The sequence below is a fragment of the Grammomys surdaster genome, unplaced genomic scaffold (assembly GCF_004785775.1).
Source record: "Grammomys surdaster isolate TR1022 unplaced genomic scaffold, NIH_TR_1.0 150, whole genome shotgun sequence".
Classification (NCBI taxonomy): Eukaryota; Metazoa; Chordata; class Mammalia; order Rodentia; family Muridae; genus Grammomys; species Grammomys surdaster.
Genome location: NW_021604608.1, coordinates 20,298 through 39,798, shown reverse-complemented (window position 1 = coordinate 39,798; position 19,501 = coordinate 20,298). Strand labels below are relative to the sequence as shown.

Sequence of the window (19,501 nt, the reverse complement as noted above, 5' to 3'; positions counted from 1 at the left end):
TTCTTCTTCTTCTTCTTCTTCTTCTTCTTCTTCTTCTTCTTCTTCTTTTCTTCTTCTTCTTCTTCTTTTTTTAAGTTTACCTCACTTTTACTCTTGAATTAGACACCCCCACAGACAAGCAGATGCCCCCATGGCAGGTCCTCTGGCCTTCTCTCTCAACCTCTTCCTGTCTCAGGAACAGCAATTGTTAGGTGTGAGTTGCACGGCCTACAAAATTTTTGTAGCAGGAGTAGGTTCCGGTCCCTGTGGTAAATGCTTCATGGTCTGCACTGACTCCCTGATCTGAGCAACTCATTCCCCAAGACCTGTCACAGAGCCTGTTTCTAAAGAAATACAGCTGATCACTCTGTTACCTTGCCTAAGGACTAGAGAGGATTTCCTGATGCTCTCTCTTGGCTTGTTCTGGCCACAGCAGCGGAGCTGAGGGTGTTGGAAGAAAGGATCATAACTGGCTGTGTGTTGGCCGGGAATGAGGAAGCGTCAGCAGGGAGCCCTTGCGCCTCCACTGGACTCTCCTTCACTTTCCTCATGTTACTATTATCCCACAAATGGGATAAGACTGACGAACCTGGTCCTTTTAGGCTGAAGGTCAGCAAACCTTTTGGGACAGGAAACAAGTACTTTCAGCTTTGATGGCTTCCCAGTCTCTGTACATTTAATCAATACTGCCATCTTAGCAGAGAGCATTAGCTGACACACAAAGGAAGATGGCTGCACTGCAGTCAAGCCATGTTCATGAACTCTGCATGGACTCTGGAATTTCAGCATCTTGTATTTTTTTAAGACTATAAAATGATGTTCTTTATAAATCTTTTCAATCATTTCAAAATGTAAAGTCCACTCACAGGCTGACAAGATGCCTCAGTGAGTAAAGGTGCTTGCTACCAAGCCTGGTGATCTTAGTTTCATTTCTAGAACACACACAAAGGAAAAAGAGAATAGACTCCTGGACATTGAACATTGTCTTCAGACCTCCACAAGCATGCCACATGCACACACAAGCACACACAAATAAATAAAACAATAAAATGAATAAATGTACTTTTTAAATTAATAAAAAAAATTGACATAGTACATAGCCTCCAGCAATACGAAAGCAAGTAAGAAGTAGATTCTGTTTATTGTAGGCTGCCTGGGTTAATTTTTTATTGCTATAACAAAACATTATGACCAAGGCAGCTTATAAAAGAAAGAATTTAATTTGGGGCTCAGAGTTCCAGATTGTTAGAGTCTGTTGCCCTCAGGGCAGGGAACATGGCAGCAGATAGGCAGGCAGACATTCAAAATGCACTGGAACAGTGGCTGAGAGTTTATGTCTGATTCACAGACATGAGGCGGAGAAAAAGAAAGAGAGAAAGTGGGGAGACAGAGACCGAGGGACAGAGAAATAGAGACAGATAGACAGAACTTTAACCAACCAATGGCATGGACTTTTGAATGGCCAAAGTCCATGCCCAGTAACACAAACTCCATTTATCCTAATCCTTTCCAAATGGTTCCACCAACTGCAGAGCAAGCATTCAGATATCTGAGCCTATGGGGACCATTCTCATTGAAACCACCACACAGGCCACTCACATGCACAGTCTGCAATACTGCTCACTATGGTTTCCCCTCAACATCGCATTGTAAGCCACTTTACAGCTTGGGACATCCCAGCACCGATCACTATAATTTTTCAAAAAGGTTGTCAAGGGTGTAAAGAGAGTATTTTAGTATCTAGCCCCTGGTTGTGTGCCTTGGCTCTCTTCTTTCCACTAGCCAACCCTATTAAGAAGAGCACCTAAAATTAAAATTCTAAGCAGCCAAGATCTCTTTTACACAGGAGCAAGGATATTATATCATAAGTATAATGCCATCCCTGGCCTAGCCATTCAACCGGGAACAGGCCTTAGTACACAGCTAAAATATCTAGGTATTAAATAATTGTGTTAGCATTCCATTACTATGATAACATACTTGGAATAATTAGCTCATAGAAAGAAAAGATTTCTTTTTGCTCTCAGTTGGGGAGGTGTTGTTGGTGATGGATTGGTCTATTGTTTTGTGCCTGTGGCAAGGCAGGGCACCATGGCGTATGCTACAGAATAAAGTTGCTCACCTCTTTCATGTCCAGGAAGCAAAAGAGAAAAGAGAAGACTGGGGTTCTATGGTTACACTCAACACTGGTCTTCAGTAACCTGAAGGTCTCCCACTTGGCCTCACTGCTTAAAAATGTCTGCAATATTCTAAAAGTGTCACCATGAGGACCAAGATCTTAACGCATGGGCCTTTATTGGGGGACCCTGAATCCAAACTGCAACACTAATAATAATGAATTCTAGTCTGTGTTTTTATTATTCCGCCCAATCTTATTAGGCAACTCCATTGGAGAAGGGATGAATGGGAAGCCAAATTCAGACTCGTGTCCTTGGATATAAAACTAGCATAACACTGCATACCCCTCCCACAATTCTCAATCAAAACAGTCTGTAAATGTGGGCTGAGTAAATCTGGTAATGTGAAAATGCTTCATAGAAACTCAGCATTTAAGAACATAAGCCTTCATGCACATTAGTGTCCCATACACTCCTTCCTTCTGATCTCTCATCTGGCTGTGTAACTCTTACCTCTCCAGTCTGTGCCATTTTTTTTTCCTCAAAGCTTTCCTCCCATGATTCTAGACTGGGTGGAGTCTTCCACTCTGAATCCTGAGGCTCCCTGGGCCATCTTCATCACTTACATAAAACAGATGTTGCTTGCTAGGTTAATTATCCCTTATTGGGAGTCCGTACCCCTCCTCCCTTCCACCCCCCTGCTCACTCTGCTTCTGAATTACACGGGTAATGGCAGTGGTGAAGAACAGTGTTCCTGTGGTTACATTTTTTGTAAATTTGTATTTCTCAAACCCCAAACAATCTTAATGTGCTCTTAAAGCTTGTGAGTGCAGGCTTCGTCTCAAATTGTTAAGGTTTGAAATACCATCTAGGTAGGACTAATGCGTTACATTTTCTAAAATGTGTAAAATCATACAGGTTAGGTTGGGAGAAGTCAAAATAAACTGCCCTGCTTTGGCATTGACAAGGCACCCGGATCTGAATCAGCTTTTCAACATACATTTTCCCCAGATAAATAATTTATTTTTTGGAGAATTTGGGTAATTTTAGCAGCCATCACACGATAAAAATTCTCAAGAGAGTCATATAATCATGAATAAATACCTATTCGGAAAAAATGATGCATTTTGAATCTTTGGAAGTAAAATGCCAAGTAATTTAACAATACATATTTCTTACTACAGGGATAGCTTTTCACTGGCTTTACAAAGGCAAACAGAAGCAGTAAGGACTCAAGTCCCAGTGATCATGTTGGAATTAGCATAGCTCAGACTCTACAACCTGCCTTGCTGGGTATTAATGTGGCTTTTCAGAGCCCTTGCCAGGTCTTGAAAAGCAGTCTCAACAATTGTTCCACACTAGTCGCCAGCAGTCTTTCAGTTTGCCCCTTTCCTTGGTGCCAAAAGTCTCCTGAGAAGGGAAAGGCTGAGGTCTGGCTTTCAAAGCAAGCCTGTTTACTAAGTCCCAGCAACGGCAAAGTCTTCAGCGAAGATTCCTTTTCATGGGTTCTGATTGCTACCTTGAAGAATTTTGAATAGTCTCCATTGGTGGAGACAAGCTAGTTCAGCTTGTTTGGAGTCAAATGTGACTACTTTCCAAAGTGATGCTTGGTCCACTCACATCCACCCCACACTCCCTGCCAATCTTGACCTCAAAAGGACCACTTTTGCATAGATGTGACCCTACACGTCACTGGAAATACTCATTGTTGTATTTGTTTGCTAAGGCAGCTACAGCAAAATATGGAGTTGAGAAAAGACTTGGTTTCTTAGTGAACTGTCACTGGGACAAAATGCTGTAGTCGATCAGCTTAAGTCAGGGAAAAGGTTTCAGCGGTTTTCATCCATTGTTGGCTGGACAATCGCTTTGGAACTGGTGATGAACACTGATGAAAGTATATGGTAGAAGAGACTGCTTATCCCTCGGTAGCCAGGAAGCAAGAAGAGAGGACGTTAAGGTCTCAGAACATGCCCTTGAGGACAGAGTCCAACTCCCTCTACTAGGCTGTGCTCCTTGAAGAATCTACCACCTCTTAAAGGATCCCAGAGTTGGTACCAATAGGCTGAGGACCAACTCTGCAGTACTTGGGTCAGACTGTGATGGGAAGGCATACAATTGAGTAGCATCCAACCAGAACCTCTGAGGGGTTCTCTGGGAATCAAAGGCATTTCTTGTTCTCAGTATCTTCAGCATCATGGCTCCCTCAGTCGCCTCTTTAGGTTCTGGGAGTCTCTTGTTCTCAAAGCTGTGTGTTTGAGGGGAAAGCAATCAAGTGTCGGAGGCCAGCATGGGAACCTGGTGTCCAGAGCAGGAATGAAACAGGAACTTAGTTCTCTTAGGACTCCACAGTCTCTCTCCTGTGCTCTGGGGTCTTCTATGAGCATTTCTTCTTGAGTGAAATACTTGTCATTCATTCACCCATTCAGCATGTCTGCATTATGCATCCTCCGTGTGTCAGGGGTTTGCTAGTGCTGGGATCCATCCATTAATAAAGAAACACATAGATGGTGCCCTCCTGCTGAGGCATGCTGCCCTCTGACTTGGGGAAAGCAGAGGCCATGGAAGGTGTCCTTGACTAAATAAGTAGTATGCTCTCTGTGATGCTGTATGTTCCTCGGTCACACAGGATAATTATAAGGGGTGTGGGAGAGATGGCTCAGTGGTTAAAAGCACTGATTGCTCTTCCAGAGGCTCTGAGTTCAATTCCCAGCAACCACATGGTGGCTCACAACCACCTGTAATAAGATCCAATGTTCTCTTCTGGTGTGTCTGAAGAGAGTGACAGTGTATGCACATTCATTAAATAAATAAATCTAAAAAAAAAGGATAATTATAAGGATTTCACAGGGTTAAGAAAGGAGTAAAATGGACCACGCATGAAAATATTTCATCTACACATACTGCAAGTAGCAGCTCACCTGTGCACTATTTTGGCAGGTGTTGACTGGACAACTATACAGTAATAATACCTGTAATAATAATACCAACAATAATAAGCACCAACACTTTCACAGTATAAAGATATGCCTTATATTTTTCTGGATCTACTATGCATGTTGTCTGATCATGAGTTCTTGCAGTCCTTACTTAAGACAACATCAAGCATCTTATCATGAGTAATTTGCCCAGGACCACAGTTAGCAAGTGATAAAGTGACATTTGGGCTAGACTGTTCGGCCCCAGAATCCATGCTTTTGGCCATACTATTGGGCTGCCTCTCTATGATGGTTTCTGTTCTTGTTGTTTCCTAAAACTGGCGAATCATTCAATTTTATTTATTCTTTTTGTGGTGGTTTGAATATGCTTTGCCCATGGGAAGTGACACTTTTAGGAGGTGTGGCCCTGTTGGAATAGGTGTGGCCTTGGAGGAAGTGAGTTACTGTGGGGAAGGGCTTTAAGGAACTGTCGTGCAGTGCTCGCGCCTAGGGATCGCGGGCTGACGGGACTGCCGCAGGATACCGCAGCTGGCGTCAGCTCCGAGCCAGGCCAGCGGGGGTGGGCAAGCGGCCTCTGGGGTCAGGGCCGTGGAAGGAGCCAGCCGAGCCGGCTGAAAACTGGAGCGGGACCTCCGTCCCAGCCCCCAAAAGTGAGAAAGTGTTGTCAGCTCTTTTAATTCTCTCTTTCCGGGAGTCACTCGTGAGAGCCCACAGAAGAAAAGTGTCTCAGCTCTTTTAGTTCAGCTCGCTCTTCCCGCTGAGGGGAGAGGTGCGCGACTGGTGACTGGCGACTGGAGACTGGCGAGGGATCGCGAAAACAGCAGGAGACCTTGCACCACACAGCAGTAGTAGTTTAATTTGAGCTCTGGAATTATATATATACAGTTTCGGGGAAAGAACAGGTAGCCCCTATTGGTTTGGCTTGGGTGTTTGAGGATGCCTTATTTGCATGGAGGTGCTATCCTACGTGATAAGGGTCACGGGTCTCTTTGTGGGAAGCGGAAGCTAAGAGGGCCATCGGCGTGGGAAATCTGAAGCAACCTTCCATCCTGTGACCCTTTTCAGGCCGAGGTTTCCGGGGCTTCGAAGATTTCTACCAAGCTTTCTGGCTTTCTCATAGCCCACTGCCCCACAAGGAACCATGCTTAAGCTCCATCCAGTGTGGAATTTCAGAGCCTCCTCCTGACTGCCTGTGGAAAATAGTCGCCTCCTCCTTCTGCTGCTTTCTGATCAAGATTTAGAACTCTCCGCTCCTCCAGCACCATGTCTGCTTGCATGCTACTATGCTTCCTACCATTATGATAATGGACTGAACCTCTGAAACCACCAGCTCCAATTAAATTCTGTCCTTTATAGAAGTTTCCTTGGTTATGGTGTCTCTTCACAGCAATGAAACCCTAACTGGGACACTTTTCTATTCAATTTTTATTATTAGAGAATTTCACACAATATATTTTGATCATATTTATCACCCCAAGTCTTCCAAGATCTACCTTCCTTTCCTTACCTACCCAACTTAGTGTTACTTTCCTTCTCCTCCTCCTCCTCCTCCTTCTCCTCTTCCTCCTCTTCTTCCTCCTTCTCCTCCTCCTCCTCCTCTTCTTCCTCCTTCTCCTCCTCCTCCTCCTCTTCTCCCTCCTTCTCCTCCTCCTCTTCCTCCTCCTCCTCTTCCTCCTCCTCCTCTTCCTCCTCCTCCTCTTCCTCTCCTTCTTTTTCTTCTTCACCAATCAAATCTATCTGGCCTTCCAGTTAGTTGACCTACCAGGAGTTACATCCTTTAAGAAAACTGACCCTTCCCTCACCCTGCCACAGCTATTAGATGCCAATAGCTACTCAGTAAATGGGGGACTTTGACTAACCTCCCTTTTCCAGGCTGGGATTTTGTCTGGCTTGAGCTAGCACATGTCCTGAACACACAGTCACAACCATTGTGAGTTCTTATGTGTAAAACGCTGTTTTCTTGTAGCTGTCCACCTCCTCTGGTTCCACCCCGCTTCTGCAATGATCCCTGAACCTTGGGAGGAGAAGCATGATGGAAATGTTCTACTTTGGGCTGAACATGCCAATGTTTCTTCCCTACAGTGTGGCAGACTGTGAGGCTCTGTACTAACTGCCAACCACTGAAGAAAGAGCTGCATAGATGAGGGTTAAAAGATGCCTGCACATCCAGGAGTGATTCCTTCACTCTGCCTCTGTCCACAGGAGCAGGGACAAACAGATGAGGTCAACATCCACAAGGGAAACTTCATAATAAAAGTCGCTAGCATTGAAATGAACCTAGGGTTCTGCAGAGAGGGCAAACCTGATGGCTGTAAGAGGGAGAGGAAGGGGTTAAAACAGGAGGTAACCAAGGGGACTGCAGTTCTGTGTCTCCTGACACTCAGAACGCCCTTTTTTGTGGTTAAGCAACCTTGAAGCTGAACTAGGTTCTGTTTCAGAAGCTGGTGCCTGAGCACGTCCCAATTGCCCCTCTGTGCCCCCACCCCAAACAGAACATCTGCGACCTCAGAGAGCCCAGGCTTCCTTATAATAACATTTACATTGTGGTTTTGAGCCCTTCCTTTGGGATTTTCCAAAGGATCCTGGGAAGAATTTTCGTAATAGCCATATCCAGTTTATCATTACTTGAGGTGATGGGGGAAGGCCACCTTACTGTGGGAATGAACCACTCAAGTCATAAAGCATCCTAAGACTTCTTGAAAATCCACAATGCCCAGTCCAGTGTGTTACTAAACCCTTAGACTCTGTCTCCCAGTCTCTGGAGTGTAAGTTTTGGTGTGTTCTAGCTGGATCTCTGGCCTGACTTCTTTGCTGTAAGAAGGACTGGGGTGAAGCCTTCACCTGCTGACTGATGGACAGCAGGTTAGTGTTGAGAAGGGGGAACTGAGAGAAGACAGGTGGGGTGGAGGCCACTTCCAGGCACAGGGCTAGAAAGGTGCTTTTGAGCACAGAGGTGTGGCCTTGAACACTAGACTTAAAGAATTATGGAGTTTTGGCTGGCATGTACCTCAGTGGCACAGTTTTGGTTATACAAGGCCAGAGCCTGAGTCTGTGTTAGACTACCATCACAAAGTCAGTGTTACAGACATTTAAAAAAATATAAACATACATGAACACAGGGAGAGCTCTGATACATTGCCTAGGTTAACAGAATAATATCTATTATCTTTTCTCCAGCTTTTCTATATTGGATTTTTTTTTCAAGTGGGCAGGTTTCATTCATTTTATGTTCAGAAAAAGAGAAACACTACGATTATCTTTAGAAAAAGAAAAGGTTTTTCTTCTCCACAGAATTCCAAAGTGCAGCATCTACTTGAGTCATAGGTTAGTGTGCTGTGGGTGAATGTGGAAGGCCCCTGTAACCCAGGCAACCTGAAAGAGTGGACACTGTGTTCTCCAAGACAGCCTAAGAGACAGCCTAAGAGATAGACACCCCTTGGCTGCTACTTCCATGAGATCAGTCTGAGGAACTGGTTGGTTCCAAAATAAATTTGGCCCTCTCTTTCTGTTTTCTCTGAGCCAAATGCCAAATAGTCCTCAGCAGCATCTTCTCTCTGTCTGCTTCCTTCACACACACACACACACACACACACACACACACACACACAAAATACCAGACATTTCAAAGATTTTACTGAGATGTAGAATAAATACAGAAAAGTGTGACTCAACATATTTTTAATATTGTCTCTGCCCATTCCTGGTCTCCTCCAAGAAAGACTTGCAACCAGTGTATTTTTTTTTCAAAGCTTAGTTCACACTGACATGCTTACAGGTTATCCAAATTTCTCAAACTCAGCTAAATAGGCCTGCAAAGATGATTAAGTCTTCAAGGAAGCCAGGAAGCCACAGTCCAGATTAAATCCTGATTTGGCAAAGACCCCCAAATACCAAGACAATGGCAAGGGACCTAGTTAGTGGATTTCATAGAGTCCAAGGAGGCAAGAGAAAAACATGAGGAAGAGGGTGGGACAGTGTTGGTGCACGCCTTTAATTCCAGTGCTCGGAAGTCAGGGGCAGGGGGATCCCTGTGAGTTTGAGGACAGTTTGGTCTACGTAGTGAGTTCCAGGAGAGCAAGTGCTACACAGAGAAATCCTGTCTCAAAAAAACAAAATCGAAAGCAAACAAACAAACAAAGGAAGAATAGGAAGGCTATAATGGGATGGGTCAGAATGGTCTTATTGTTTTCCTAAACTAAAAAAAAAAAAAAAAGTGAGAAGGTGATGTCTAATGTCTAAGCAGGGCATTGTATCTGACAGATAGATGACAGAGCAGGAAGAAAGATCAATGCAGAGAGAACGGCATGTTCAAAAACCCAAGCAAAGGGAAAATAGGGCACCTGTAGGCTCTAGCAATGAAGTGAGTTGGGTAGTGTTGATCTGGGTACGGCACCTCTAAGAAGTGAAAGCATTTTTACAGTGAGCGATGGTGACTGTAGCAAATGAACCTCTACTATATGTCAAGTCTTTGTCACCCTCTAGTGCCTCACTTTTCACATCTGCTCTTCATCCTCCTGAATCTGACCTTGTTCCCCACCCCTGTCTGGACTGTGACTCAAAAGTCCCAGAGCATCCTTGTATCGAAGGACTGCATGGGCCTACCAAGTGCCTGAGTGTGCTGGGTATAAAAGCTGGAAGGTGTGCTGCATATAACTCAACAGTGCTAGCTGTATTCACAGTGATAGTGATGAGGATGAAGATGACTGGAAAGGTATCCATCTTTTGACTGTTGCAACACAACTCACAGAGCCTACTTCATCAAGAAGCAACTTATTTGAGCTCAAAGCATTGGAAGTTTCAGGTTCTAGCATCACGACATAAATTTTACCCTGATAGAGCTTCATGGAGCAAATTTGTATGTAGATTCCAAAGGGATGGAATTAGGTAAACAGTGAAGAGGAATCAGGAATCAGAATTCACTAAGAAGACATGTTAGCTTCGAACTCAGAGAGATCCATCCGCACCTGCCTCCCAAGCTCTGGGATCAAAGGCCTGTGCCAAAGGTGTGGAAGGCTGAGGAAGCCATAAATTGCCTATATAATTTACACACACACATTGGTGGGGGTGAGGTGTGGGGAGGGGATGAGAGGGAGGAGAGACTGCCTAGGGAGGGTCTAAAGTGACCTCCTTAGTCCACAAGGCTGAATTGTGAACCTCTGCTGAATACATTGATCCTTTAGTACATGGTTTTCCAGGTTTATGGGAATGTTTGCTCAAGAGGCCACAGGAGTTAAACATCAGCACTGTCTGTGGGTCTCACTGGGTCAAGAGATGGTGGCAATAAAGGAGTTCTTTAACTCAGGGCTGCCGGGTGGGGCATGGAACTGTAGGCCTTGAGAAAGCCAGGGGAGCTCCTGATGTTCTAGGAGCTGTGGCAGCTCCACTCCCAACCCTACCCCCTCATCTCCTATCCCCAAACTCTCACCCCAGCCCTCCCCCACACCCAACATCAGGGAACTCTCATGCCTGCTTGCTACAGGTAGAGAAGAGATGCATCTGTGGCAAGATTTTATTTTTGTTCTATTCTCTTCTGCAAATGGTCCTTGTTAGATCAAATTCCTGCACACATATGGTATGTGTGTTTTCTTTTTATCTTTACTATACTGTAAAGAAGTGGAAAATATTAAGAAGCCAAAGATCAAAAAGAGTGACCTGTGAGGTCACTGTCCAGAGAGAATCAGCACCGTCCTTGGGGTTATTTTCTTTCATTCACTGACAGTGTATGCATGTGATACAAACACACATTCACGATAGGATTTCTTACATCCATATTATATTTCTTAACACTTCCATCATATTGTGAGTAGTTTTATATCCCATCTCTTACACATTTTGACATTTCCTTATGTGATTAAATGTTTACTGAAGACAAAGATGTTAAATTTGCATCCTATGAGATTTACTACTTCTGATGCCCAGCTCTGAGAGTTTTGAGAAGTTTGTGTCAGATGCCACCTTGATCTTTCTCCCTGTTCCTTTAACTTAATCCCTCCCCCATGCCTCATGCACCCTGCCCACCCATCCTGGAATCCACTGCATTCCTCTTTTCCCATAGCTTTGTCTTTTTCAGAACTCTGTATCTTTATCTGCAGTGTGTGGCCATTTGGTCAGGCTTCTTTCCCATAGCAGAATGTACTGAAATTGCCCTTCGTAAGATTGTATACATCAGTGTTAGCTCCTTTTGATCGCTCAGCAGTATGTCCCAGTACGGAATGTACCACAGTTGACTTAACTATTCACCAGTCTGGTGATACACATAATGTTTACTTGTTAAATGAACAGTCCATTTTGGGTGTACAAATCTTATGTAGCAGTTGCAGATCTGTGTGTTTGCGTGTGTGTTTGACATTTTGGGTTGTTCCCTTATCATAAGTAACCATTAGTTATAGATGCATCTTTGCATACCATCTATATATGTATACCTTTATATATTGTACATGTAATTGAAGCTCTTAACAAGTACCTATTGTATCTTTTGAAACACAAGAAAATACAGAAAACATAAAATACAAGTGCTTCCAAAAATACATTTAATTATATAAGATTATACTACACTCCAGGTCTCAGTGCTTTGTATTATTATCAAATACAAAATAATAACTTTAACTCCACAGTAGCAACTTCTGCCTGCTAAGAAGGACTAGATAAATGCCTTGTTTCTTGAATCATGAATGTAGATATAATTGGATTACCATCTGGATACACTGTTTTCCTAGAAGGAATTGTCTTGAGACAGTGGGCTCCCTTAGTTTACACAACAGTGGACTGCTCAAGGATAGCGGCAAAGTTGGCTTCTGTTAGAACACTGTGGTGATTTTCTAGTCACCCTTGAGAACTTGAAGCCAAAGCTACCAAGAGAGAGATGATAAGGCTGGCGTCTCCTATTGCATGAAGAGATGGGCTCTCCCTCTGCATAGATGGTGAGGCTCTAAAAAGAGTAAGGGAAACAGAGACAACATCAGTGTGTGACAAAAATCACAAATGCATGCAACAGAAATGTGTAGATAGAGCGAAAAGTTCATAACGTGAAAGTAAAAATTCGTAATTTCTGTATTCCCATTGAACCGCAGCTAATAACTTCAGTTGTCCTTCCAAGAAAGACAGCACCACACACACACCCACATATACCCCACACACACACACACCTCTTTATGTAAACACACAGAACTCAATTGGCTTCCTTTGCCTGACACTACCTCTTGGCTCTTGGACATAGTTCATGCCGATACACACAGAGTCAATTCATGTTTCCTTGTACATGCTTTCTTATGGTACAAATGTTCCAGAGTGTTAGCCAAGTTCCTTATTGGCAAATAGTGTATCATCAGAGTTTAGCTGATTCTGACCTTAAAACACTGAGCGGAGGCCTGCCCAAATCCCATTTAAACTAGATAAGGTTTGACCTTTTGAGTTTTTGAAACAGAAATTACTGAATTCTTTTCAACCAATTAAAAGGTGAATTTTAAAAATTATAAAACTCTCTTATCCTGGTTCAGAATCAAGTCCCATTGCTCTGGACTAGTTAGTGGGTATGTCCCTTACCAATAACTTCCTTAGGACGAGGAAGCGTTTTCTTTATCAGTCAATAGCACCCTCTACTGGACATTTACTATGTTGCATTTCTGATTCAGTTTATGTCCATTCTTGAATCATTCAAAATTAATTCCTCCTACTTTTTTTTGCCTTAAAATTTAACTATCTAACATCTAGATATATTAATTTATTTTAAACAAAATTCAACACCAGAGCAAAATACAAGAAATAACAAGGGTCTTCCTCATGCTTTTGCCTTTCTGTTTGTAGTTCTTCTCAGACCCATTCTTGCTGTCTGCCCCCATTTTCATCCACAAGCGAAACACACAGCTTCGTTTCTCTTTGCACTATAATTCTAAGTCTAGGATAGACATGTTGGTTTGACGTATTTCAGAGTCAACGATGTCGTGAGCCAGCATGTGGGTATAGGGAATCAACCCCAGGTCCTCTGGGACAGCAGCCAGTGCTGTTAACTACTGAGACATATCTCAAACCCTAAAAATCAATTCCTTAAAAAAGTGTAGTAATACCTCCAAGATATACTGTTAAGTGAAAAATAAACAAATCCTAGAATCTTATCTATATTATCATTTATTATAACTAATTTGAGAGATCTGTGTTGTGTGTATGTGCATGTTCATGCATGTGTATGAATGCACACTTGTACCACGACAGGAATATCTTACTCTACAAGGACACACAGGAGTATAGAAATGGTGGTCTACCTACTTTAAGTAAATAAATAAATAAATAAATAAATAAATAAAACTGGATCATATAAAAATAAAGAAAAAACAGGTTTGCTCTCGACCCTTTTTATAATTGCAAATTTGTTTCTAGCATGTATTTTAACTTTTCAACAACAACAACAAGAAAAAAAGAATTAGGGTTAAGAAGGAAAAGGTCCAAGGTTGCCCAGTGGCCCCACTTCTAGAATGTCTGCTGAAGTGTGCGAAGGTAGAGGACGGTGTTGGGCCATCTGGGAGGAGGTAGCTCAGCTTGCAGATGTCTGTGGAACTTGCACCAATTTAACTCAGAGACCGAGAGGCTACAGTGCAGAAATAACCTGCTCTGCAGTGAGTTACTTAGAAAATGGATAGACAATCAGACTATTTCAGCCATTTACTTACGAGTTCATGACACAGTCGGGGTGAGTGCTATGGTCCACACACATTAAGAACTTCACCGGTCTACGGAAGAAAAATAGTACTTAAGAGATTATTCAAATAACTCCCTCAAGTTAATTATTTATGATGTGCTGTAAACATAAAATATGTCTTGGAAGATTCCACAATCCCCTCCTTTATAAACAATATTGGCTAGGTTGGGAGTGGTGTCTCACACCTTTAGTCCCAGCACTAGAGAGGGAGGCAGAGGCAGGCAAATCTCTGTAAGTCTGAGGCCAGCCTGGTCTACATAGCGAGTTTCAGGACAGCCAGGGCTACACAGTGTGACCCTGTCTCAACACCCTTCTTACAACAGCTAGCACTTATCAAGCCCTCACTATGTACCACAAATTTTGTCTGTGTGTTTTATTCAGATCACATCATTCAACCCTTCAACCATCCAGTGAAGCTGATCCTATTTTCAACTGCAGCTTGCTGCAGATGAAGCTGACTACAATGGTCTCCAACTAACGTTCTGAGAGTTGTGGGTTAGAGCACTAACCTTGAATAGGCTAATCCAGATCCTTCCTGCATGCACATCCTATTTGATTAGGAAAGCCTCCTTTGGATATGTGCTTTGGGAGAAGGGTTTTTTCCCCCCATAGACTAAGCCTTGATTTTTATTACTTAAAAAAGATGCATATTTATTTTGCTTTCTGACTCTGTGCTTGTGCCTTCAACACTTTGACGATTTTCTGCTCCTTAATAAGGAAAGCCCTCTTGATCCTGTCTTGGACACACTTGCCACACATGGAGCCACCGTAGGCCCTGCTGACATGCTTCTTTGTCCTAGACAATCTCATAAGGATTTAGGGTCTCACAGCACTAACCCCTCGAAGTCTTCCCGGGCACATGCCACATTTGGATTTAGATGCTTTCCCAACCTTCTTGGTTTACCTTTAAGGTAAACAATCCTGTTGCCAGGGGTTCGAGACAGCCTAGTTTTGTTAGAGGCTGTTTTGTAGGAAAGCCTACGACGGTATGTCAAACGCTGGACCATCTTGAATGCCTCTAAACACCGTCCCGTTAAGAGCTTGGAAGAAGTTTTAACTAAAGCACATGAGCGATGGCCTAATTGAGAATGCTCCATTGCCTAGTACAATCGAGGTAGAAAATGTGAAGTTCCAGGGCAACCAGGAGGGGCAGAAAGCAGCAACAGAAGCAGGGGCAGGCGACAGTGACACAGAAGGCATGAATTGCAAGGCAGGGTGAGACAACACCTCTATGACCAGATGACTGGAAAGAATTGGGAGAGGTGGAAGAATTACATGGACGTGCACTGACTGGATGCTCTGTGTTCCCTGCTTAGACTCGCCTACCTTCAGTGAAGTGTAGTCTTCGTGCGTACATTTTATTGCCAGTGGGTTTTGTAGATAGTGCCTCGCTAGGATGCCTAGGCTACTCTTGACTTCTTGGGCTCTAGTGATCCTACCGCCCTGGCCTCCTGAGTGTCTGGGACAACAGATGCAATCTGTCCAAACATATTTAAAAAGAAATAAATTTGGTTGTTATCATCTTTCACCCAGGACAGACGTGGAATTTTATAGAGTCTGATCCAATATGATATAAGAAGAATCCAACCAAGATAAGAAATGAGGCTTTACCAGTGTCACCAAAGATCCTGATGTTAACTCCACCTGACACAAGACTAAAGGCAATTCCATTGAACTCTGAGGGTCGGGAGAATCTTACCTACATTTGGCCTTTGTTTTTTGAGTCTCTGCTTCTTTCCTACCCAAGATCAATAGAAAAGCCACAACACAGAACAGGAGCCAGTAGGAGCTGAGTGCGGCTTGGAGTCCCAGAACCATCAGCCAGACAAAGTGGACACCACACAAGGAAGGAGGAACATAGGCCGAGACCAAGGACAGCTGTGATGGGGGAAGCAGCTTTGGGGTCTGGCCTGACTGCTACAGCATGGGCTAGCGATTGAAGAAAGAGCCTCACTAGAGAGTTCTTGGGCGAGAGAAGAATGTTTGTAACTCTGAAATCTGTAGTCACAACTGTCCACATCACTGAGCTGTAATACAGTAAGAATTGTTGAGCTGTAATACAGTAAGAATTGTCCATTTAGACGCATTTCTAATGCCCGGTGCTTTAACACAGGAAGAAAGGGGATATTTGCTTCAAGACTACACAAAGTTGGGTTCAAAAATCAACTCTGATCCTGAGTATTGACCTTGAGCCAGCTATTAAACTTCACGACTCATCTAAAAACAGAATATTTACAGCCCAGAGACAGACAAAGCTAACCCATGACACTACAAACCTAGCCAGAGATACCACAGGAGCAGACAGCTGTGCCCAACAGGGACTCTTTGGGATACCTGGATGCCGGTCACATTCTTCTACTTCATATTTAAGAGCTGCTGCACACTGAACCTGATCATCAAACTGTGTGAGTAAATGTATACGTTTTTCAGTATACAGGTTAGATGTCCAGACAAGTGTATTTGCTTAGTTTTGTTTCTAAAGAGGATGGTAGATGGCACTTGGCTTTGCATTTGTGTCAGCATGAACAATTATAAGTAAAGGGGAACAGATGAGGGTCAAGGAGGCCTGGAACAGGGATGATGTCACTCACAGATGACATCACCCACACGCCCTGAGGCATCGATCGGTTGGGAGAATGGTGCACTTCATACAGCTTTGGGAAGGCAGAGGGCAGCAACATTATGGTGTTGGGCAAGCATACTCCAGGTCATTCCACCCAGACACACCCATTAGTGTCTAAGAAAGCCTTCCAGTGTTGAACTGAAAACCTACTCGGCTTGCATACTTAAGAGCTGAAATGCTGGTGGCGGCACGTGGCATTAATCCCTGTGTTCAGGAGACAGAGGCAAGTGGATCTCTGAGTTCAAGAACAGCCAAGACTATACAGAGAAACCCTGTCTTGAAACGGGATCAGAGTTGGGGGGAGTCAGAGAGGAGTAGAGACAAGAATTCTGGGTCCAGAAGAGGATTACAACCACCTCAGACATAGAGCCAGTCTCTGCTAATGCCTGTGTAGAAAAACCCTTGATGACATCCAAGTCACAGTATATAAAGTTCAGGTCACAATGTCTCAATAGACAGTAGCTGATATGACTCTTAGTATCTATCTATGGTTAAGATCCATCTGTCAAACAAACGCCCAACTTAGTATCGTCTGTACTGTGGTTTAAAGATATGAGAACCGCAGCCCATGGTCCTTAATCTCATCACACATCAACCAAAGCTGAAGGGAAAAAGCAATATCCTCCAGCTGCTATTAAAATGGACTCAGGAAGGTTCTCCCTGCCCCTACACCCTCAGGCAACTTAGAAGTCACTAGCCATGGCCCAAACCAATCTTTTGAATAGCCCTAACACTTCAAAGTGATTATATATATAGCGCCACCTACGGGTAGTCATTGATACAGCTGTGCTGGAACCCCAGGGCCTCCAGTCTGTCTTCCAGGATCTTCACACTGCCTTCGCCACAGGATTCCCTAAAGAATAGACAAGAGTGATTTTTTAAACAGAATAAAAAAGGAGGAAAAGGTAGAAGAAGTTGTTTCAGAGTTAACCAAAGATCTTTAGGCCATCCCGAATGTTCTTCCCTCAAGGGCAACACTGGGAAGTTGAACATTTGTTGGAGATTCATCACCAGGAAAGAAGCACAGGGGGACAGGGATGGCACCACTTGCACCACGTGTATACATTTGTGATGGTCCCCAGGGGGGTCAATCTGCTCAACCCATAGTAAAAGCTTCAAATAACAGCAGTAAACAAAGTTTAAGGTTAGAGAATGCAAAGCAGCAAAAGAGAAAAAAATCATTGCAAGTCTCATCCTTAGAGATAATCACTGCTAAAAATTTCTAGACAGTATTAGCCTCCCTCCCCACGTACCCACAGTTATGTTTTCGTGATTCAGTTAGCCAGTCAATGTTGGCCTGAAAATACTAAGAAGAAACTCCCATAAACAAAACCATTTCGAAGTTTTAAATTGCACTCTATTTTGATTGGCATGAGGAAATCTCTTGCTATTCCACTCTGTCTCACCAGGAGGCGCATCATCCATTGGTCCAGCATAACCACACCGTATGCCACCTGTCCATTGGTCACTAAGTCACCATCTTAGATGCCAGATGGACTGTCATGGACTTCAACGTTTGTTTTTGTTCTCAAAACACCAAAGCAGTTGTGCTGGCAATTTGGATATGCTGGAGACGCTGTGAGCTTTCTCTAGGTAAAAATTCTTGACTTGGTAAGCCTTTTATAGACTTAGCTGAGGTTGCTAAGCCTACAAAAGAAAATCTAGCTATGAAGTTCTGCAAAAGGAATTGTGCTGGGTTTGCTGTCACAGTCTGCAGCACAGAAGTTGTGCCCACAGTGAGCACACACATAGTCACTCTTCATTTCACCCTGGCATGGAGGCATGGGCACAGTACAGTGGGATATTTTAAAGCTAGATCGCATTCATTTTTTATTATAGTGTAATACTGTTATTCTATTTTATTACTTGTTGTTCTTGTTGTTTCTTACTGTGCCCAATTTATAAAAGAAGCTTCATCATAAGTTGTACCAACAGGAAAACATAGTATACATGTAATATCAACCTTCCACTCGCATTTGAACCACACCCAAGGGTGGAGGAGCTGCTGTATATAAGTTTAGAGGTTTTGCAAGGATAGCATTGCATGCTATCCAGTGTGCTCATGTGCGTTAGCCCACGTCTGTATGTATGTGGACACATATAAACATACATCATTGTTTGTAAATTCTGTGTGTATAATATATACATATGTGTGTATATGAGTATACATATATGGCACGTTTGTAAGCTCTGCATGTAAGCATACATGTATGTATACATAAGCATATGTAATACACGTCATTACTTTTAAACTCTGTATGTATGTATGTATGTATGTATGTATGTAAAGATTTGTGTTTCTCTGTATAATTATGTATGCATATGTGCCATTGTTTGTAAACTCTGCATTGTCTCCCTTACACAAACAGATCAAATCTCAAAAAGTCCCTGTTTCAAAGACCTAAGTTGATTCTTATATTTCATTATCATTTAAACTGTAACAAAATTTGTTGAAATTTCATTTTGCACACAGTAATTTTCTGTTTCTTTGGCATAAACTCCTAAAGGTAGGCTTTCTTGAATCCAAATTTGAAATTCATTTTGAGGCTCAGATTTTCGCAGATAGCTTTTCTCTTAGCAACCTCAGCATATGATTTTTTTTCTTAAAAAAAGATTTATTTTTAACCTAGAGAAAGCTCACAGCCAAACTGCCAGCATGACTTCTCTGATGCCTTGGGAACGATCATAAGAATCGCAAATCCATGAGAGCAGAATCACATGCACTGAGCATGTCCGTTTCCCTCACTCTCAGCATGAGGAAGTCTTTCCCTCCCGATGGCCACAACAAGAAATCCCGGGAAGGTTTCTGAAGGCATCCAGTGTTAGACACAGTACTGTGAGCTGTCATGACAGAGTCCTGCTGAGTCTCTAGGACAGGAATGTAAGCAGCCTCTCCACCATAAAGCTGGTTAGGAGTGCGTGTTCAGTGAGCCAGTACACACAGCAGGAGGAAGTCTCTGCAGACATCGAGTTCCAGGAGTTATAGGAATGAAGATGGCAAAGTGCTGAGTGAAAGCATTATTTAGAACTTTTCTCAGAACATGGGCTAATGCTATTCTCTGGACCAGGCTTACTTTTTTAATCAGCAATGGCACAAGCCTCCAGCTGGACACGGGGACAAGGAAAGGCCATATATATATATATATATATATAT

General features: G+C 43.1%; 1 protein-coding gene across 1 annotated transcript in view; it reads right to left on the bottom strand.

The window, feature by feature from the left end:
* Positions 1-11,539: 11,539 nt before the first annotated feature.
* The window catches only part of Bst1 (bone marrow stromal cell antigen 1), a 17,282-nt gene continuing 9,320 nt past the window's right edge, over positions 11,540-19,501 (bottom strand). Inside the window, exons 7-9 of the mRNA XM_028765284.1 lie at positions 17,114-17,200; positions 13,696-13,755; positions 11,540-11,960 (exon numbers count right to left, since the gene is read on the bottom strand). Coding sequence (XP_028621117.1) covers positions 11,855-11,960; positions 13,696-13,755; positions 17,114-17,200 — 253 coding nt within the window. The 3' untranslated portion in view covers positions 11,540-11,854. The remainder of the gene's footprint in view (positions 11,961-13,695; positions 13,756-17,113; positions 17,201-19,501) is intronic.